The sequence below is a fragment of the Triticum urartu genome, chromosome 1A (genome assembly GCF_056163025.1).
Source record: "Triticum urartu cultivar PI428250 chromosome 1A, HENAU_Tu73, whole genome shotgun sequence".
Taxonomy (NCBI): Eukaryota; Viridiplantae; Streptophyta; class Magnoliopsida; order Poales; family Poaceae; genus Triticum; species Triticum urartu.
Window position 1 is genome coordinate 461,511,316 of NC_141873.1, and position 20,889 is coordinate 461,532,204.

Below are 20,889 nucleotides of genomic sequence, written 5' to 3' on the forward strand. Positions count from 1 at the left end.
ATACGTGTTTTTGAAGAAAGGTGCTTTGGTACATGGAAGCATATGTTCCTGGTTTTTAAAATGTGTTTAGTCATTTTTTGAAATGTCGCAAAATTCTTACAAAATGATTCCCTACTACATTTCGATATTCTAGGTGCATAGAAACTCGTTTTGCAGAAAACCAACAAATTTTGTGTCACATGTAAAGAAGACAAAATTTAGTGTTAAGAAAGGCTTTTCATGAGATATTATTTTGTCTTTTTTACACAAGGCGTATAAAATGTCGGTTTTTTCATAAAACTTGACGTGCACACATATAATATTGAAATGTATACGTCAAATTTATGTTTGGAAAATTTTGACATTTTGAAATATACTTTTCAGTGGCAAGAGCATATGCTCCCATGTGTCAAAGTGAATTTAGGGTGTTTTTGTCATTAAACTTGGACGGACGTTTATATACGATCACATTTCGCGTATGCGGATGTATCCGTGGCCTACGTGGCATGCGAGCGTGGCCAGGGTCCGTTGTCAGCGACTGTCGTATGATAGATTTGTAGAAAAGGACTTGCCTTTTTATTTACGTATTAAGTCGCTAAAATAAAATGAAAAACAAGTGATGGTGGGGTTTCAAACCCGCGACCTGCCCCTAGTAAGCTCGGGTGGACAACCACCAGATCGGTGGCCATTCATGTTTTGATGTCACGACTAATATCTACTTCCTCCGTTTCTAAATATTTGTCTTTCTAGACATTTCAAATGACTACTACATACAGATATATGTAGACATATTTTAGAGTGTAGATTCACTCATTTTGCTCCGTATGTAGGCACTTGTTGAAATGCCTAGAAAGACAAGTATTTAGGAACAGAGGGAGTATATCATATAAACATGGACAAAAAAATAAATTTAAAAAGAAATGTGTTTGACAACACAACATGTCCAAAAGGGATAAATATTTTTCATGTTGTTATTCCTTCTTGTTCTATGTAAGAAAACCACTTATATTCTTATGTTTGTGACATTTTAAAAATGTTCATGTGTTACAACAAAGAGGTACGTGACATTTAAAAAAATGTTTACACATTGTCAAACATATTTGTGCATTTAAAAAGACATATACATTGTATTTAAAAATGTTTACGCATTTCAAAAAACTGTTCATGACATTTTTACAAATGTTTGTACAATGTACAAAAATGTTTACGTAGTTTAAAAAGTGTTTTGTCCCATCAAAAAGTGTTTCTTACCATCCAAAAATGTTGAACACTTATTTGCAAAAAGTTTCAAAATTTTGTATTTGAAAAAATGTAAATCATATGTTCAAAAACTATTAAACGTCTACAAAAATGTTTTTAGATGTATACTTGAAAAAAATAGACGTCAAAAAATATAATTTTTTCAAATTATGTTTAACATTTTCCAAATACATGGTTAACATATTTTTAAATATATGTACAGATGTCTATTTTTTGACACATATGTTTTACAATGTTTAGACGTTTTTAAAATGTCGCATACCTTTTTTTGTAACACATAAGCATTTTTTAAATGTCACAAACACAAGAATATAATTTGTTTTCTTACATAGAACAAGAAGGAATAACAACATGAAAAATGTTTATTCCTACATGACATGTTGTGTTGTCATAGCCTGGAGGTAATCTTAGTTAACATCGACCACGAGGTCACATGGTTGAGCCACGGTGCTCCCTTTTTTCGGGTTACATTCTTTTTAAATTTATTTTTAGGTCCCTGTTTATTCGATATAGATATTTGTCATCCAAACATGAATAATCATCAGTCTGGTGGTTGTTCACCCGAGCCTACCAGGGGCAGGTCGCGGGTCGAAACCCTTTTGAAACAGGCTTTCGCTCTGCTTTATATGTAAAAACCTTGGACTTTAATCAAATTTGTGCAGGTTTGATCTTTTGCAAAGTCGTCATGATACAGAAGGTGGAATTAGAGATGACAACTTCAAGGTCTTCAATGTAATTTTTTTACTATATCAAGGACATTCGTCTTTATAGTGTGTTTTATTTTCTTTGATATATTGAAATATCAGGTCATTTACTTCAAATTTCATTGCCACATATACTAATTAAGCATTTTTGTGTAATTTTAATCGTTTGAAAAATAGTAATACTTGGCTATATAAATCACTCATAAAATGTAAGACCCTATCTAGCCTTGACGCACAAGTGCACTTGCTCACAAATGTGATATATAAAAGGCCAGGTCATTCTTCACAATACGCACACGCTCTCGTACTCACTAGCCACGTCCCGTACGTACTACATACACTTCCTCGCTTCGCACACATCACGCAATTATTTAGGTAGCATACCGCAATACAGTACTGTGGTAATAAAGTAGACGTACGTAGGTTATCCAGCAAACCCATCGAACTAGTAGAGGACATGGATCGGTCGACAGCGCGGGTGCTATCTCCCGCCGTGACGCGCGCGCGTCCCGAGCCGCCGAGTGGAGCTAGCTAGCGGTCGATCAGTTCAGTTGGCCCCCCTTAATCTGGTAGCCGAGGTGAAGAGCGGTGGTCGCCGCCGCCGCCGCCGCCTGGGACGACTGGGAGTAGCGCGAGGAGGAGGAGGCCGCCGCCGCGTCCTGCAGCATGCTCACTGCCTGGTGGTGGTAGTAGGTCCTCGCGTCGAACGTCGGGAGCACCTCCAGCTCCGCCCCGCCCGACGACGGCGGCGGCGCCGCCAGGGCCAGCCGCTCCGCGTCCGCCACCTGCTTGCATACATGGCCGACGATCGAGCAACACATTACAACTATTAGAGATCAACACCAGACGATCTTTGGTTACAGTACACTGAGAAGCATGCAGGAATGTGCCGTGCGTACCTTGGCTCGGAGATACATGTTCTCACTCTGCAGATCCGCCTCCTGCGTGCATGCATGGATGGATGGTGCAGCGATGAACAAGAGGAAGGAAGGGTCGATTAGCCAAAACGCACCAGGAGGATAATCATATTTTGAAATGGAGTCAACCGGTATATGCATATGGATGGATGAATTACCAGCTTCTGCATGTATTCGATCTCCGCGAACAGCAGCTCGTGCTGGCGACCAAAAGTGCATATGGATATTGGTTAACTTGATTGATGACTGGAACGGTGAAAACTAGTACTGTACATGTAAGTGTGTAACTAGTTAATCACAAAGCAAAAATCACCTTCTTTGCTCTGATCCGGCCGATGCCCTTGTCGAGCCTGTTCTCCAGGCTCTTGAGCTCCTTCAGTGTCAAGTTGCCGACGGATTCGCCCATCAGGTTCCTGAAGAAAATTAAGTATAAATATTAGGTGATGATCAAAGGATGAGAAAGTGAGCCTCGGCCTGGTGACTCCAACGTACGTACATACCTGTTTGCATTTTGCAGGGACTGTATCTGATGGCGCAGTTTCGCTGATTCTTGCTGAAAGTATTGCTGGTGTACGTACGAAATCAAGTAAATCGACTGGAACCAGTTACTAGTAGCTAACCGACCACATCAGATAGCTATTGTTATTTTACAAGCGTGTTAATCTACAACAGGCGATCACACATCTGCAGACGGTACGGACACAGTTATATAGTACTAGCGGGCATTGGTTCGTCAGACAGAATTTTCAGAACGCCGTGAGCTGTGTTTTGTACTGAATCAAACGTAATCCATATGATCACAAGTTAAACAGCGTGTTTGGGACTGCAAACAGAACCGCTCACCTGAGAATTGACGTCTATAGCTGGAGCAGAGCCAGAAGCGCTTGCAGAAGCCTTCTTGTACCTGTCGATCGTCGTCCTCGTGCTGAACAGAATATTCAGAAACACAAAAGGACAGTTAGCCAGCCTAGATCTACGTACGTACTACAAATTAAGCTATCCTATAATTTCATCAACAACAAAATATATAGAGAGAGACATAGAAAGAGGCATGTGCGTGCGTGCGTGCATGCATCTGATGATCTGAATCTCGAGTGGAGGAGCTCTTTAACACCCTTAGCACGGCAGAGGAAAGGGAGCAGGCGGGAAGAGCCAACCTGGGTTTCCTTCACCATGCAACCATCGACCGAGCATGCATGCACTGCACCCATTTACTTTGTTGATGACAACACATGTACATATCCACATCCACATCTCACCCTGCCCGGTGCACATGAACGAAACTCGAAACCACCCTTTATTTCAGGGGCGTGTGTGCCATGCCATGCCTACTGGCTGCTGCACGTGCTGACGCATCCAAGCCATTATACGCATGGTCACACGTACGTATACGGCGACTGCAAAGACAACTGAAGGTATACGTATACGTACTCTTGGATCTTAATTAAACAAAACTCTTTATACCTTTGAAAATGAAAATGAGAAGGCAAATGCAGACTATAGTAACAAGCCATGGAATGAGTGTACACTGCCATCAATTAATTCATGAGAAGGGATGAATTATACCAACAATGATGCGTTCAAATTATAGCGTTGTTCCAGAAAGTGTTTTTTTTTTGCCAAAGTGTGATACTAGTATTATTCCACCATTAGAACTACAGTATATCGTTGAAATTTAAATTATACTAGTATAATAATGCATTTGATGAAGTGCCCAAACCTACTAAAAAAATTGCTCACTATTACTTTTGGTGCACTACAAAAATAAAGTATTGTGCCTAGCACATACTTCTTGAATGCAGTACTGCTTGAACGTACACATATTTGTTTTTGGGTGAAGCATGAAAATACACAATTTTCTGCCAAAATTTATGGGTCGTATATCACCAAATAGTATACGTTTTCAAAGCTTGTACATCAGTACATGGGTGAACTCACCCAATGCACCTGGCCCTATCATTTTCCATCTAAAGACTAGCTAACTAAAGTTTAGCTTATACCAGGTCCTTACATACAGTGGCTGTGCCAGGACTCAAACATTATCGCGCCGAATACATATGATTATCAACACATTTTGCACAATTTCCCGGCTTGTTAAAAATTAAAAAAAATTGTTTCATAATCTTGCTAAAGAAAATCTGCGGTCAGCTGACCATACAGCCTCTAGTCATTTGATTTCATCCACACAGCAGAAGCATATATGACATGGTCTAGTTTAATTCTTAGTGTTATTACACCCAGACGGTTAATAGCCTGGGATTAAACCGGACCTTAGGCAATACTTGAAGGTTCGAAATGAACTTTCTCTGATTCTCTCCTTCTAAAATCCTGGACCAAATAGAAGCACTTCTAGAGTTCATTTTTGTGTGACAGTGGACACGCATGAGATTGATCATCCCCCCGTGCATGCAAAAAACAGCATGCTTGACCAATGGCCTCGCAGACATATATAGGGGTAGACAGATCAAACACAAGCACATCATTGCAACTAAAAATTCAGAACTCAAATTTTACCAAAAGAAAGGGAAGAAACTAACATTAATCCAAAAAAGTAGCATGCTAGCTTCTCGAAATCACGTCACGTCTAGCTTGACAAGCTTCTTTTCGGGCGGATATTGGGTGGCTACGTGCCCATGCGTACCTGTTACTAGCATACTCGTAGAGGCGGCCGCGGGCGGAGAAGACGATCAAGGCTATCTCGGCTTCGCAGAGGACGGAGAGCTCATAGGCCTTCTTGAGCAGCCCGTTCCTGCGCTTGCAGAAGGTCACCTGGCGGCTCGTCGTGTTCTCGATCCTCTTGATCTCGATCTTCCCCCTCCCCATGGTAGCAAGCAACTCTAACCTTGAAAGAATACAACAAAGATGGCCTTAAAGATACTGATGAGATCGAGTTTAATTAGGACGGGAACAAAACAGTAAAATTAACAGTTGCATGCATGTATAGTGTGTAGTCTATAGATCGTGGGTTGATGTTGAACGTCTGCTGAGAATAATAGACCTTGATGAACTTGATTAGGACGCAGTTAGCCTGAACCTTTAGACCAAAATTCAGTTGCCTAAATCACGAGTTTGAATCAAGTCTAGTACTATTGGCTGGATCTAGTTGTGCGCAAAAACAAAATTTTGAGCTTAAACAATTAAGAACAGAATATCATGCAAAGAAATGAAGAAAAATAAAGATGTTATACGTAGTACTAGTAGATAGATAGAATCTTTCATAGATCTACCCTCGAAACGAAAGTAGATAGATCTGAAACATGCACCGAAACCTTGTGCTAATCCTGAGCTAGCTGGTACGCATGCAAGCAACTGCGTGCAAGGAGAAACACACAACCACATGCATAAAACCAAGTCGAGAGGGAAAGTATGTCTACAGCTTTTACACACAAAGTTCGAGAGATTCCAAGAAAGAGAGAGGGAACCAAACACACACAAGAGGAAATTAAACTGCTTGACCTCCTTGCAACAAAAATCACCGGAGCTACAAGAGAAACAACAGGAATCTGCATGCGCCGAGATCGATCTCAAAGCAAGCCCTAGACTGAAACCCCCAAAATATGAAGATGTCTACATGTGACCAAGAGCTAGAAAGAGATCTAGTGAAAAGGAGGGCTTCTCTCCCGTTTCCGGAACAAGAAGCCCCGCAGATTGAGGAGCTAGGCAGAGGTGTAAGGAAGACGAAGCAGCGATCGACCGTACCCAGAGTCCAGTCCTGAAGCGGAGGTGATGGACGGGACAGGGGGGGGGGGGGGGGGGGGGGGGGGGGTGAAGCTGCAGCCAAGCAAGGTTTCCTTTTAAAGAAGGAAGGAGAGAGTGGTATGGTGTGTGGCGTGCCTGCGGAGTTCACTGACTTTTCTAACGTGACGAGCTCTTTTTTACGGCAGTCACATAGCAAAGACCATGAATATGTGCGTCGTGAGAAATAATCTCCACCATAACTGGAAGACACCGGGGGAAGGGGAAGAGCTTAATCCCTACGCAATCTCTTTAGGCTGCCAATACTTCACAGCTATTATGTGCTTAAGAGGGTCTATAATGGACCGCCTCAAACTGATCTTAAACGCTCGGGCGGTCCGGCCGGTCACTGACAGGTTGAAAAACTCAACCCTCCCGCCTCAAACCGGCCTCAAACGTCCGGGCTGACCACCACCCCTCATATCCAGCCTAAATGTAGGGCGGATATGTTGAGGCCCGGGAACGTCAGCCACATCGAACTGACAGCCGGGTCACACACGAAATCGCCTGAAAACCCAACGGCCCGTCGGGCGTCTTCTCCGGTGGGAGTGTGAACGCCTCGTCGCGTCGCTCCAACTCGCCGCCCGATGCCAAAGTCTGGATGTTGAAGCCGGACGGCGTCCCCCTGCCCTAGCCACATCCTCTTCCTCCCTCTCCGCGTCGCTAGCCTGAGCTCATTCATATCTTTTTGTCTCCCTATTCCCTCGTCGTCCGCCTCCGCCATTTCCGAGCGGAAGAAGATGACTTACAATATGCTAACGCCAGATCGCCGGTTCCAGATTCAGGAGGAGATCCGGGTGAGGTGCGCCGCCCGGATCGCAGCTGGCCTGCCTCCGGACTCGCCGGAGCCGGAGGAGAAGGACATGGATAAGGAAGAGGAGGGGAGCAGCAGTCGAAGCCCATGGAGGTGGCGGATCCCGAGGAGGAGGAGCCGGTGCCGGTTGCAGGCTTCACCATGAAAGACGCCATGGCGGAGTTCGACGGAGACCGACGTGCTTTTCGACAAGGTGGAAGTGGAGATGGAGGCCACCGTAGAGCCGGAGTTGCATCTGCTGGCCACGTACCCGGAGCCCGGAACGGAGATAGTGGACATCTCCAATGACAACGAGTAGTCTAGCTTAGGTTTAGTTGATCTACGACTACGTAGATGTTTACTTTGCATGGTTTGTATGGTCTTAGGGACTGAAGTATGAAGTATTCATATACAGAGATGAAATTTTAAGGGATGCCCGATCATTGCCCACGGACGAACCTAGGCACGTCCGCGGGCATTTAAGAGGCCGGATTTGTAGATGCTCTAACCATGTATGGGCAAACTCTCCTGGCCATATTAAGGAAGGAAGTGATGTTCGTCTCTGGTTTTCTTAACTTGATCAAAATTTTGCCGTTAATAATTGGGAAAAACATTGCTCTTTTATTAGATAACTAAAATCTCAAGCTTTTATCGAGTCTTTGCAACCACAAGTCTTTGCAACCACATCAATAGATGATACAATCATAAGATTTCAACTCTCGGCCTACGCATCTAGGAGGCACACAAGAAAAATCACACATGGAAACAATATCGACGGGAGATGATATGTATAGGTGTAAATATCCCATAGAAGAGACCTTTCCTCTTATCAAAGACAACCATGCATGTTCCTGAAAAAATCATAATTATCAACAAATGGTAGCTGTCTCAAACTGTGGATTAGAGCCCACAATGTTTTGCATAATCTCCGCGATCAACGGCCAAACATATTGGCAACACCACAAAGGGTTTTAATGAGCAACCACCATGAACTTTGTCTTTTCATATAGAAGGGATTTTTGACAGTTAATAAAGAAAATTGGCTGAAAAATAAAAGCCAAGTGCGCCACATAGACTGAGCAAAATGACATTTGAAAAATGAATAGACTGGAGTCGCAAACAATATGAATTTTTTTCTTTATAGCTAGAGAAACAAAGGAAGCTACTGGTAGCTGCTTATTTTGTCTTAGGAAGTAGGCCATATGCATCAACACAACTAACATTCAAGAAAGGTACTTGTCATACATATAGATCATCTTACTTTGACATTTGTAGCGAATCCCCCAAGGGTGCATGCATGATGCAAGGTTATTGAGTCGTCCTTTTTCAGAAGGAGGTTGCCTCTCCATCAATGTGATGCATACATCTATATTATTAAAGTACAAGTAACATCATTCGGCATTCGGTACAAAGAGAACACATCAAGGACATATAAGCCACAATCGGAGTCTAACAGGAGTACATGCATGGGCACCAGGGAAGGGAATGACTTAACCCCTACGCGATCTTTACAAAAGATGTGTCTGCCACTACTTGGCAACTACGCTTAACCATGCACGCCCAAACTCCCCTGGCCATATGAGGGAAATGTTGTTTATGTCAGCTTCTTTACTTAACTTGATCAAAGTTTTGAAGTGAGAATCATATATTCAAAATTGCGCAAACATTGCTCTTTTAAATAACTCGAGCTTTTATTGTTTCTTTGCATTTAGGATGCACACAACCACTTGTACATCAAGACAATATCAACGGGACATGGCCGATGAAAAGCCACTTGGAAAAGAGAAGTAGAAGAGAAACGTGATAAGGACCATTCCAGCTGATCACACGCCACTGCCAACAACACCCAGTGATCCTCTAGTGTTTGAAGTCCTCGACCCAGTACGAAGATGCGGAGCCAATGCGTTCATAAGCAAATATTATGTGGCCGAGAAGCAAGCTTCGCCCTATGAAAGAAAAAAGTGTTTCTGCAAAATTAAAAAATTACCAACACAAGGTATATATCATCCAATTGAAAAACAGCCACATCATCCAATCGCAAGACATATGGGCGACACTACAAGGGGGCATAAACTCCACCCGGACAGCGAAATGACATTTGAAAAATGCACATGATCAGTCGCAAAGTAACAATGTGATTTTTTTTCTGTCGTGTAGGGAAGCAAAGCAAACTATCTACATGTGACACAACTAACATGACAGGAAAAAATGAACATATCCGTCGCAGCCTAATTTGTCTTCCGAAGTCGGTCAAGTGCATCAACACAACTAACATTCAAGAAAGGTACTTATCACACATATAGATCATCTTACTTTGACATATCTAGCTAAGGGTGGGTGCATGCAAGACGATGATGTAGGCTCAAGTGCTTGTTGTTTTTTCTACGTGTGTACGCACATCTAGACCGGAGAGACACAACACAAGTGATCGTTCTCACGAGCTAGGTAAGGTTATCCAGACCGCGGCAGTCACAACTAACCATCCTAACTCGGAGAGAGGTGCATGCACATGGCCGCTAGCGCCATGGGCATCTGCTCTAACTTTGTTCGGGCTACCGGCAGCACGATCCAAGTCGTGGCCGTCGCTCTCGCGGCTTCCGTTATCGAGGGCGAGGACCACGGCGTTCACGCCTCCCCATCTCGGCGCAAAGCCGGCCAGCGGGCCGCAGGCGCACGGATTGCCATCTCTTCCTCAACAGGGAGCTTTGCTTCTGCCGTGAGGCAGCTCCGTTTCGGGAGCCCCTGCCCCGGATCGGAAACGCCGGGACCAACCATTTATACCCCCTTCAAGAGCGCGACGGCGACCCGCGCCCGCGCGCGCTTGATCGAATCCATCCATCGGCACCATGCATGGCTCTGCGTGCCCGGGTGGTGGCCATTCGGGCGATGCCACTGCGCGAAGATGAGGGGGCAAAAGAGGAAACAAGTGGTTAAGCACCACCCACCGGCTACGTGCAGAGAGAGTAATTGTGTTTGGAACACTCTGGTGGTGAAGGGAAAGGAACTGTTTTCGTTGAAAAGTACACTTCTGATCCCGAGCTCAAATGAGCTCAGGATTAACACTAAAATCGAAACAAATGAAAACAAATTTTAAAAAATATTGTGGCGAACATTGACAAAAGTTTTGTGCGCCTGTAAATTTCAACGTGAAATGATATTTGTAGAAGGCGTGGCGAAAAAACAAAATAGTCACTCCGAAGTGCTTTTGAAAGTGACACTTTTTTTAGCATTGATTTTTGTTTTTTTGGTCACGGCTTCTACAAATGTTATTTCACAATGAAACTTTGCAAGCATTGAAAACTTTTGTTAATATTTGTCACAAAAAAATTTAGCTTTTTTATTATTTTATGATTTTACTGTTCATCCGGGTTCATATGGGCTCGAGCTAAGAAACTCCATGTCATGTTATCGTGATCTTTACTAGTGGTAATTCGCGTCTAAGCTTGGGCTCATCTGCAACCGATAACCAGTAAATCCAAAAAATTCTGGATGTTTACACATTCGAGGACTTATGGGGGAAAATCAGGTCCAAACAATGATTTTTTTTCAATGTTTTTTTCATGTTTTTTTTTTTGCAACGACCTCCTTAAATGTGCAACACCAACTTCTGCATGCACATCGCGCATTCAAGCATCTTAGATACCGGAAAAAATTAGATTGTTTTGAATATTTCTATTTTGAACTTGCTTTGCAGATGCACCTAGACACCGAATCGCTGCACTCACTTCACTAGCTGTTGCTACTTTATTTGTTTTTCTCCTGGTGGCAGCATGCAAGCAATGATCGATGGACCACACACGTTGTGGCCTTTTGTATAGAAGTATGCAGGCCCCCTTTGCATTTACCCTGCCAGCCCGTTGTTTATCTTGAGAGACGATGTTACAAAGTCGGCCTCAAAGAGACCCTGGCTCAAAAGGAGCATTGGGCTTGTTTCAGGTAAGAAGAAAGATATCCGTAATGATTCACCGAATCATTGCTTTCAAGCCATGGCCATGCGCAATATGTTGTCCGCATCAGTACATGCATATACTGGCTTGTTCATACAGGGGTCATGGGCATCACACATTTTGAGAAGACAACATCAAAGCTCAACATGAGCTGAACAATGGAAAGCGGTTAATTTCTGTCACATGCCTTAACAGTTTTTCGTTTTTCACTGGCATGCTCATGATATAGCAGCAAAAGCATAACATTTAGAAAATTAGTCCATATGGCAACCCTGCTTCAGATCAAACTAAATTTAAAACACCACGAATCATCTATGTTCCTTTTCAGTGAGCAAAAAATAACAGGTTTGAGCCATTTCCATTAAGCGGTACTGCTCTATCCCGGGCGCAGAGAAACAGATCACTAGATTAGGTATGATCATCATTATATCATTGAAAGTACAGTAATCTTGAGCGGATGCCTTAGGCTAATCCAGTAAGACCCTAAAAGTAAAAGGCTAATCCAGTAAGACCCTAAAAGTAAGTAAAAGTGGTATGGCACCAGAAAGCATCGAGTAGAAGAAAAGGTTGCATACAGAACTTAAACAGAACCCAGAGCCCCCATGTGCTATACGCAATACAGCCAGGAAGCATGCTACAGTAGAAGAAATCACTGGCTGGGTTATGCCTTTTACTAGAGAGGTGTATATATATCAGAATCTGTTTTGCAACAAAAGAATGTTTTCGAAAACCTTGACACTTTGTAGAGCTATTTTCATGGATCGTGAATGTCAAGATATTCACCATATATAAAACTAAGGTACAGTAGACCTTCCTCGGTAGGCTGTCTGAGTTTAAATACAACAAATTCTTTACATTAACACAAAGATGATGTGATGATCTGCCAGCAAAACCTGTCAAGAACGAGAATTTGTATTAAAAAAGAGTAAAAAAAGATGTCTTGTGCTGCAGATTTTCTGTTACTAAATTCAAGACATATTGGTTATGTAAGCTGTTTAGATTCAAACGCAAGACAAGTTCACACATTTTCCACTAAATTGTGTGGCATCATGTACCATTATTTAGGATAATCAAACTGGTTATGCCTTTACATAATTGTGTGGCATCATGTACCGTAAATATCCTCATTGATTTTATTGGTCGCATGCATGCAAGTACACGAGAAGGAATGTTGCTTGGAATCAAAAGAGGTTGTCAATGAATCACAAAATTATTTGGTTTGAACATGTAATATTTGCATCTGCCAAAACTTTTGGCGCGTAATATGATAATACGAGGCTACGAGCAATGTCTAACTTTTCAATATTTAACTAATGTCTTGTATAGTCATCATAAGAAGTTTGTGTAGTTAAACTACTAAAATGATTGTGTACATAGGTACCCCAAGGCCCAAACACCATATATCGTCATTAGGCAAGCACCTGTTTTGGCCTTTTTATCTTCAACTAGATTTTTGCTGGTCTAAAACTGTTCAACCAATAACTAATTAAAACTAACGAAAAAACTGAAGTCCAGCATTAAGATTAAGATCAGGGAAACTTATGTGAGCACATTAGGCAATGAAACATCACAGGACTAAGTACATGAAAAAAACACATGTAGATACGAAATCAAAGTGTCAAAGGAAGTACTACAATATACAGAGCGTTACATCAATCATATATGCTGCCGTAGTGATAGATATACCTTGTCAGCCAAGATACTTTTGCTGTACAGAGAAGATTATCAATCTCTAAGGCCAAGCTCGACCTCAATGTCATCATCCTCTTCAAATAACTTCAGCAGCCGTGCATGTTGCTCCTCTCTTTTCTTCTTCTGCCAATACTTGAAAAGGAAGAATGACAACAGACCGGCTGCACCAATTCCTAGCAGGACAAACAAAACTGTTTGGCCAGTGTGACTTTTTGACTCATCTTTAGATGCATCATCAGCTAGTCCTGCAAACATCGTAGATACATTTCAGTGATCTAAAATCTTGAGTGTGTACTTGGGCATATGGATAACTTAAGTGGTTTATTCAATCTATGTGTGCCCCAAGCTTGGAACAAACGTTAGGACCTTGAAAATAGAACAACAATGCAATACAGCAGCATCATTTTCTCAACAGAAAAAAAAAAGCAACCATCATCGGAGGAACCCTGCCCACGTTTTTTCTTTTTTTTGGTTAAGAAGGAAATGAGAGGCACAGGAAACAGATCACACAAAATCTAACCATAGCGGCAAAATTCCGCACCCACCGGGAGTTAAACCCAGACCGATGTGGACACACTACAGCGCTTCCAACACTGGGCTACCACCCAGTTCTCAACAGCAACGTTTTCTCACTTTTACGGCTATTGCTTCAAGATCAATGAATCTTGCGCTATAGCATCCAACTGAACTGCATTTCTGCTATCCTGTGCTAGCATACATAACCATCACTATGTATGAAACTTGCACAAAACCATTTGCAACTGCTACCTGCTGGATACCAGATACATTTTCTAGTTGATTCCCAGTGGCAAGCAGTACAGGCAAGATCTTACTAGCTGGCAAGCTACAAATCCTATGATAACCTGGCTGACTTTGGCTGATTTCCATACAAACTATCATAAGTGACTGAGTTACTGAATCATCGTGTTGTTTAAATGGAAACCCTACAAAGTACATTAAAAGAACAAACTGAGATTGTTCAGACATGATGCTAATTGATCACGACTTATGCTATGATGTTGGTTCAGATGTTTCTAGACAACCTGGGATAAATAAACCCAGCCCCGACAATAATTTGCAGTAACTGTATAGCTAGCACAATTCTATTTTATCTTTCTTGGGAAATTTAAAGATCAAGCTAGAAAAAACTTGGTAAATCCGCTCAGCAAAGGAACAAAGTGAACGTAGCAAGAGATGGGGGGCTACATTACTAACAACTCTATTACACTATTCGGTTCTGCAGCAAGTTGCATCCTACTTAGGCTGCATCACCAAAAGTATGCAATGGTTATGATTTAGAGCAAGAAGTTAGTTTTGCTTTCCAATTTGAAGCTACTATAAAGTAATGGTCAGAAGTATGACCGCATGAGACCGCTACATTTTGGCACAACGCTTTACCATAATTTGGGCACACTAAAGTAAAATAATTGAGTCGGAGCTGGCCATAACCACCCATATGACACATGGTTCTATATTAAACTTCCTCTTTATCAAGGGCTATGCTGCTCTAGACTAAAAAACAGTTAATAGATATGAAATGGCTTGGCTTTTATCATGAAGAGAAATGATTGTAAAAGCAATAAAAACAATGCAATACTAAAGCCAGTGATGTGGTTCAGAGACAATAATTCTGTAACAGTCCTAGCAAAACGCGACAAATAATAAAGTGGTGTGCCCAACATATGAATCTTGCTTTTGCAGTTTCCTTTCTATGCAGTAGTTAGCCATTTTGCTAGTTCTTGATCGTCACCTCGATAAGGGGCGGAAATAGCAGAGAAATGCTAATATTTATCAGAGGCTCCAAGTGTGATGCATCAATCTGGAACTAACAGCTCTAATTTTCGGCACGCGTTTTCCGCAAATAGTTTCGACATCGATAGCAAGGAGCTGACTCTAGCGCATGCACCTATTTGTCCCATGTAATTTCTTATTTCGACTTCCAAGAGAAACGCTACAGCAATCCAATCGACCTGAGGCGAAAGGCCAAAAGTATTGGACTGAAATCAGGATCCTACGGTTAAACTGGTGAATTTATTCATGAAAATAAGTGAAACTGCCACGGGGATATCGCGAGCTCTTCGGCCTAAATACAAATCTTCATAATTAAATAGACTCGCAAACCATAATAATTCTGCACTTGACGATAATAACGGAATCCCGAATCCCCCAATCAGCGGGCCGGCGACTCTTCGCCGATCCCAAGCGACGCCCCTCAGCCAGATCTCCAACACCCCTCGCAGATCCCGGCGGGCTAGAGCAGATCGAGCGGGGCCGGAGGGAGCACGCACCTGTGGCGAACTGGGCGCAGATCGCGGCGGCGGCCAGGAGGAAAGCAGCGGCCGGGCTGGATCTGCTGCCGCATGCGCCGAGCGGCCGTCTCATCTCCGCCTCTCTTCCCGCGCCTGCGTCTGCCTGGCGACCGCGACGACGAAGCTGCCGACACCTCCTCCTCCGCCAAGAGCTCGAGCCGTGTTGGTGGTGGATCGGAGGTGAGGTCGGAGGCTTGGGTGCCGTTCGCCTTCGGTGCGGTGTTTTTGCTTTATTATTATTCGTCTGGTGGGTGGGTGTCGACCGGACGCGCTGTTCGTTCTTGCCCTCGAAGGCTCCGTTGCACGCACAGGCACAGCTGGGCGGTCGTTCTCGGCGTCTCCGTGCCGCTGCCAGTGGGCCCCGGTGGGGGTCTGCCAGCGGGTTGTAATGAAAGGGTGTTTAGTTTGGGAACGTATCTTCTCAAAGAAAAATCTTCTGAAAAGAAGTTTGGGAACGTATCTAGCGAGCCGTCGAGATAGCCATCCAAGAGGCCAAGATTCCCTAAAAAAAATCCAAGAGGCCAACAACACCTTCAAAGCATATGTTTTTTTTTTGAAAGATCCAGCTCGGCTGGCGTTTCATTCATTAAGCAGAGAGAAGGCGGGAAAACAAGTGTTGATCAAGTGATCATGGGGTGAGGGGGAGGTTACAGGCCTGCGTACAGGCAGCAGTGCTAAACTAGCGCTATTTCTCACGGTACATTCCCGAACGGGTGCTCCATGCATTTCGCTCCAGCGATCCTCCATTGCTCCATGTCTCGCCTGCAAGCCTCAGTGATACTTCTCACGCATACAGTCTTTCCTCTGAATGTGCATGCGTTGCGTGCAAGCCAAATGTGCCAGCAAACAAGGGCCAACAGCGATTTTGTTCCCCGACGGAATCTTGGGGAGGCTTGGTCGATCATCCTTTTGACCTGATCAGTAGTTGTTGTTCCTGAGCTCCAGCACGAATGTGCCAGGGCGCTGCATCCGCACCATGAGGCCACTTGGTCCCAGACTTGGACGGCGGTCGGGCACTCCCAGAAGAGGTGCGAGGAGGTCTCGAGGCTTCGGAAACAGAACTGGCAGAAGTAGTTGTTGGGCCATCCGCGGCGTTGCAATCTGTCGCAACACCATAACCTGTCCAGGTGCAGGAGCCAGAAGAAGATCTTGATCTTGCCTGGCGCCCAGATTTTCTAGACCGATCCTCTGAAATTCGTGGGCTCTGCAGCGGCTGAAGGTGGGAACTGGATGTCGTATGCTGATCGCGCCGAGTACTGGCCTGAGCTGCTGATCGTCCATCTGATCGTGTCTTCCACTCCGTCTTCCATTGTGATGTTGGCTGCACGGATTTCTCTGGCCGTTTGCAACACCATGGGCATGATGCTCTCGTGGTCGCCGTGCCGCGGGTCTAGGACCCATCTGTCCTCGTGCAACGCGTCCCTGACCGAACGTTTTTTCCTGATGGAGCGCGCGAAGACTGCCGGAAAGGCCTGGCATAGAGGCCTAGCTCCTAGCCAGGTGGAGTGCCAGAAGGAGGCCGTGGTGCCGTTGCCGATGGTGACCGCGGTGCAGGCCGCGAACAGGGCCTGGTCAGTGGCGTCGCAAGGAGTGCCCGAGCCGACCCAGGGACGGTCCGGTCGCATCCAGGAGTACCAGAGCCAATGCAAGCGCAGCGCCCGAGCGAATTTGTCTAGGTCATGGATGCCCAGCCCACCAATGCGCTCCGGCGAGGTGATCGCCGACCAGCGCACCTTGCATTTTCCACCTGAGATCTCCTCATCCTGCGCCCATAGGAAGCGCCGTCTTGCTTTGTCGACGTCCTTGAAGAATCGTTTCGGTGCTCGAAGGGCCGTGATGGCGAAGGTGGGCATGGCCGAGAGGACGCACCGCACCAGCACTCTTCTGCCAGCGATGTGCATGAGCCGACCTTTCCAACCGGCCAGCCGCGCTTGTATCCTGTCAAGGATGAACTGAAAGTGTACTAACCTAATTTTTCCCACAGTGATCGGCAGCCCTAGGTATGTAGTGCGCAGCGCTGCGACGCCCCCCTGAAGCTAAGCAGAATCGCGCTGAGGTCTATGCTTTCACAAGCAATCGGGATGGCTGAAGATTTTTCTAAATTCACTCGCAGTCTTGTAGCTTCACCAAAGAGGTGCAGGATGAGCATCAACTCGTCTAGTTCTTGCTTGATTGGGTTGATGAAGATGACGGCGTCGTCGACGTAGAGGCTGGTGCGCATGCGCGCGCCCATCCCCGGCACCGCGGTCAGGAGGCCTGCAGCGGTTGCAGCCTGAAGGAGCCGGTGCAGGGGGTCGATGCAGAGGATGAACAGCAGCGGGGAGAGGGGGTCGCCTTGTCTCAACCCGCAGAGGTGCATGAACGCGCTGCCCGGGACGCCATTCAGGATGCAGGAGGACGATGACGTGGAGAGGAGCAGGGTTACCCAATCGCGCCAGCACGCCGGAAAGCCCATTTTATCAAGCAGCTCGAGAAGAAATTCCCATGAGATACTGTCGAACGCCTTTGCAATGTCCAGCTTCAGCAACAGGGCCGGGGTTTTTAGGCGATGCAGAGATCATACAGTGTTCTGAACGAATAAGAAGCTGTCATGGATGCACTTCGTCTTCTGGAAAGCTGACTGCGCTGGGGAAATGATCGTCCCAATGACCGACGCCAATCACATAGACAGTACTTTGGAGATCAGCTTGGCGATCGAATGGATGAGGCTGATCAGTTTGAAGTCGCGCATGCATGAAGCCCCGTCTTTCTTCGGCAGTAAAGCGATCGTGGCAGAGAACAGGGCTGAGAAGTTGCCCCCCCTAGGCTGTAGAAATGATCAAATACGGCCATGATATCATGTTTGGTTGTGCTCCAGCAGGTGCGAAAGAAAGTGCCCGAGAAACCAACCGACCCCGGCGCCTTGTCAGCGGGCGAGGCGATGACAGCAGCCCAAACCTCCTGCTCGGTGAAGGGATTATCCAGGCCGGCATTGCTGACAGTGGGCAGGTCAATTCCATCCCAGTTTATTGCGCAGCCGCGATCCCGCTTGGTGCCCAGCAGGTTAACAAAGTGATCATGGGCGGCGGCTGCTTTATCAGCGTGCGAGGTTGCAGTGTGCGAATCAGTCTGTAGGGAGTGGATGAAGTTCTTCCTTCTTCTCGCGTTGATCTTGGCCTGGAAGAATGCAGTTTTGGCGTCTCCAGCCCGGAGCCAGGTGATTCTTGCAGCCTGCCTTTTGCGCGCGCGCTCGATTGCTGCCAACCCCACGAGCCTCTGCTTGAGTTTCTTGTGCAGGTTGGATTCTGCCGTTGTGAGATGGTGCTTTTCTTGTGCAACGTCAAGCCTGAGAATGATCTCTGCTGCCAAGTGGAACTGGACTTTTGCATCGCTGAACAATGACTTGGACCAAATCTTCAGATCATGGGCCACTCGCTGCATCTTGATCTTCAGTCTGGCCAGGGGACATGTGCAGTCGACCGGCCGCAGCCAGGCCCACTCGACCGTTTCCCGGAAGTGTGGGAACCGCGGCCAGAAAGACTCGAATCTGAATGTGGCCTTCCTGTTGGGCGCAGCCGCGTCTGCTAAAAGGAGAGGGCAGTGGTCGGAGCAAGCGGTTGACGCGGCCATGAGCATGTGCGAGGGGAAGAGATCATCCCATTTTGTGTTGCAAAACACCTTGTCAATGCTCACCATCGTCGGGTTAGTCCTCTCATTTGTCCAGGTGTAGCGCCTGTTCTTGCATTTTATCTCCTTCAGGCCTGCAGAATCGATTGCTCTCCTGAACTGCCCCATGATCCTCCTGTTCAGATTTAGATTGCTCTTATCCCTGGCCTTGTAGATGATGTTGAAATCACTGTTTATAAGCCATGGTTGCCCTACTAGAGGAGCTGTCTAAACCAGTTCAGCGAGAAAGGAATCCTTGAGGGCGTCGTCAACCGGGCCATACACCGTCGTCAACCAGAAAGAGCAGTTTCTCTGAATGACTGAGACTCTGGCCATGATAGAGAAGGCACCAACGGCGTGCGTGACAAGGTCTAGCAACTGCTTATTCCACAAGATCGTTGCGCCACCACGGGTGCCCATGGCCGGCAGGACCGCACAGCCGTCCAGGGTATTACCACCCAGCTCACGGACAATTTCAGCAGACTAGGCTTTGAGCTTTGTCTCTTGCAGGAAAAGGATACAAGTCCTGTGGGATTCAGCTAGTTCTTTGACAACAGCTCTTCTCGCTGGCGAGTTTAGTCCTCTGACATTCCAACTCATGATAGAAATGGGCGTGCTAATCATTGGGCACAAGTAGAAACTCCAGCAGCATTTGAATTTCATTGATGTAAAGCAAATACAGGTACACATCCAACCTATCCCAGGCGTGCTAGAGACCACCAACAGGCCCCAAGAATCTCTGGCGCGAAGCAGGCCAATAAGTCCTAACACGGAGACTACAGACGGCTAACATTGATCCTAACTTGGAACGGCTTAAGGCCGATCGCTGCTGGCTAATGTTGAAACGATGATGATCTAACATAACTAAACAACTATAGTTGCAGCTTCTCCGTCCGGGCCGGCCATGCCGCCGGCGATGCGAAGCGCCTCCGGGTCGAGGCGGGTGAGCTTGGCGATGATGGAGATGTCATCGTCAGAGAGGGGTTCGTCGAAATGGTTGATCAGCGCCTCGGCAACCTGAGCCGTCATGGCCTCCTTTGGCCCCAGCAAGCCCAGCTTCTTCACAAGCAGGAGCGCGGTGTGTTGTGCCACTGGCACCTTGGAGTTGGCCGCAACCTGACGTGCACTTTGCCTGGTTGGGGTGGCGCCGACTCGAGCTTTGGGGGGGGCGGAGGAGCGCCTGGCTGGAGCGGCGGGGAGGAGCGGAGCCGGGGCGTCGGTGAAGAGGGCGTGGCCTAGCCTTGGCGCATCGGCGCTGCTGTCAAGCTGGAGCTGAAGCACTTGCTGCATCACCGCGCCGACTTGGAGCCTGGTGGAGACGGCCGTTGGGGGGGGCCTGGCAAGCCGCGGTGATGGAGACCGACGGGAACTCGAGGGGGCGGCAAGCGTGTCGGCGATGGCCTAATCGATCTCCTGGAGGTTGCTGTTGCTGCTGCCGGCGCGGAGAGGCAAAGGAGGGGCGTGATCGGACGATTCGAAGAAGGCCGCGACGGTGTCAGCGAGCCCCCCGATCTGCCGTCAACAGCAGGCGCCTCCACGGGGGGGGGGGGGCTGGTCGATGAGGAGGGGCAGAGGAGGCGTGGCCTTGAAGGTGCAGTCGCTATCGCAGGAGACGCGGCGGTCGCCCTTACTCCGGTGCCGGCTGACTAGCGTGCGGCTGCGGTGGCGGGGCGGGGGAGGAGGGCTCTGGGCCTCGACGGAGGCAACTCCTTTCCGCCCAGCCCACGACCAAGGAGGGCGCTTTTCCACGACCTACGCCCCTGGTCGTCATCTTGGTCGTCGCGGTCGCGACGCGGGCCGAGCTGCAAGCCACCGCAGCCGGTGGAGGAGACCACCGCTGGATGGCGCCTGCCCTGCCCCTGCAAATGTCGCCGCTCAGCTTTCACATCGGCCCCGTGGCCACGCGCC

At 46.5% G+C, this 20,889-nt stretch overlaps 2 protein-coding genes and 1 pseudogene across 3 annotated transcripts; all 3 read right to left on the bottom strand.

Annotated features, from left to right (window-relative positions):
* Positions 1-2,170: 2,170 nt before the first annotated feature.
* LOC125518840 (MADS-box transcription factor 21-like) lies at positions 2,171-5,702 on the bottom strand (annotated as a pseudogene). The gene is made up of 7 exons (XR_015603951.1): positions 5,502-5,702; positions 3,704-3,785; positions 3,361-3,425; positions 3,174-3,273; positions 3,019-3,060; positions 2,843-2,884; positions 2,171-2,728 (listed from the first exon to the last, which is right to left on the bottom strand). The product of XR_015603951.1 is annotated as an MADS-box transcription factor 21-like (transcript).
* Positions 5,703-11,975: 6,273 nt separating this feature from the next.
* LOC125518845 (uncharacterized) lies at positions 11,976-15,610 on the bottom strand. The gene is made up of 3 exons (XM_048683723.2): positions 15,316-15,610; positions 13,022-13,272; positions 11,976-12,228 (listed from the first exon to the last, which is right to left on the bottom strand). Exons 1-2 carry the CDS (start codon positions 15,407-15,409, stop codon positions 13,061-13,063), a joined length of 306 nt encoding a protein of 101 aa, XP_048539680.1. The 5' UTR covers positions 15,410-15,610; the 3' UTR covers positions 11,976-12,228; positions 13,022-13,060.
* Positions 15,611-17,332: 1,722 nt separating this feature from the next.
* LOC147991696 (uncharacterized) lies at positions 17,333-19,110 on the bottom strand. Its single transcript, XM_087538770.1, has 3 exons — positions 18,226-19,110; positions 18,011-18,142; positions 17,333-17,854 (listed from the first exon to the last, which is right to left on the bottom strand). Exons 1-3 carry the CDS (start codon positions 19,108-19,110, stop codon positions 17,333-17,335), a joined length of 1,539 nt encoding a protein of 512 aa, XP_087394896.1.
* Between the last annotated feature and the right edge of the window lie 1,779 nt (positions 19,111-20,889).

Bases quoted from the DNA above. Each gene is read 5' to 3' on its own strand.
- LOC125518845 (XM_048683723.2), bottom strand. From the start codon at position 15,409: ATGAGACGGCCGCTCGGCGCATGCGGCAGCAGATCCAGCCCGGCCGCT. The intron at 13,273-15,315 runs GTGCGTGCTCCC...CGATGTTTGCAG, and splicing joins CTGCGCCCAGTTCGCCACAG to GACTAGCTGATGATGCATCT.
- LOC147991696 (XM_087538770.1), bottom strand. From the start codon at position 19,110: ATGGGGCAGTTCAGGAGAGCAATCGATTCTGCAGGCCTGAAGGAGATA. The intron at 18,143-18,225 runs GTTGGTTTCTCG...TCATTTCTACAG, and splicing joins CTGACAAGGCGCCGGGGTCG to CCTAGGGGGGGCAACTTCTC. The intron at 17,855-18,010 runs GTACTGTCTATG...CTGTTGCTGAAG, and splicing joins TCGCCAAGCTGATCTCCAAA to CTGGACATTGCAAAGGCGTT.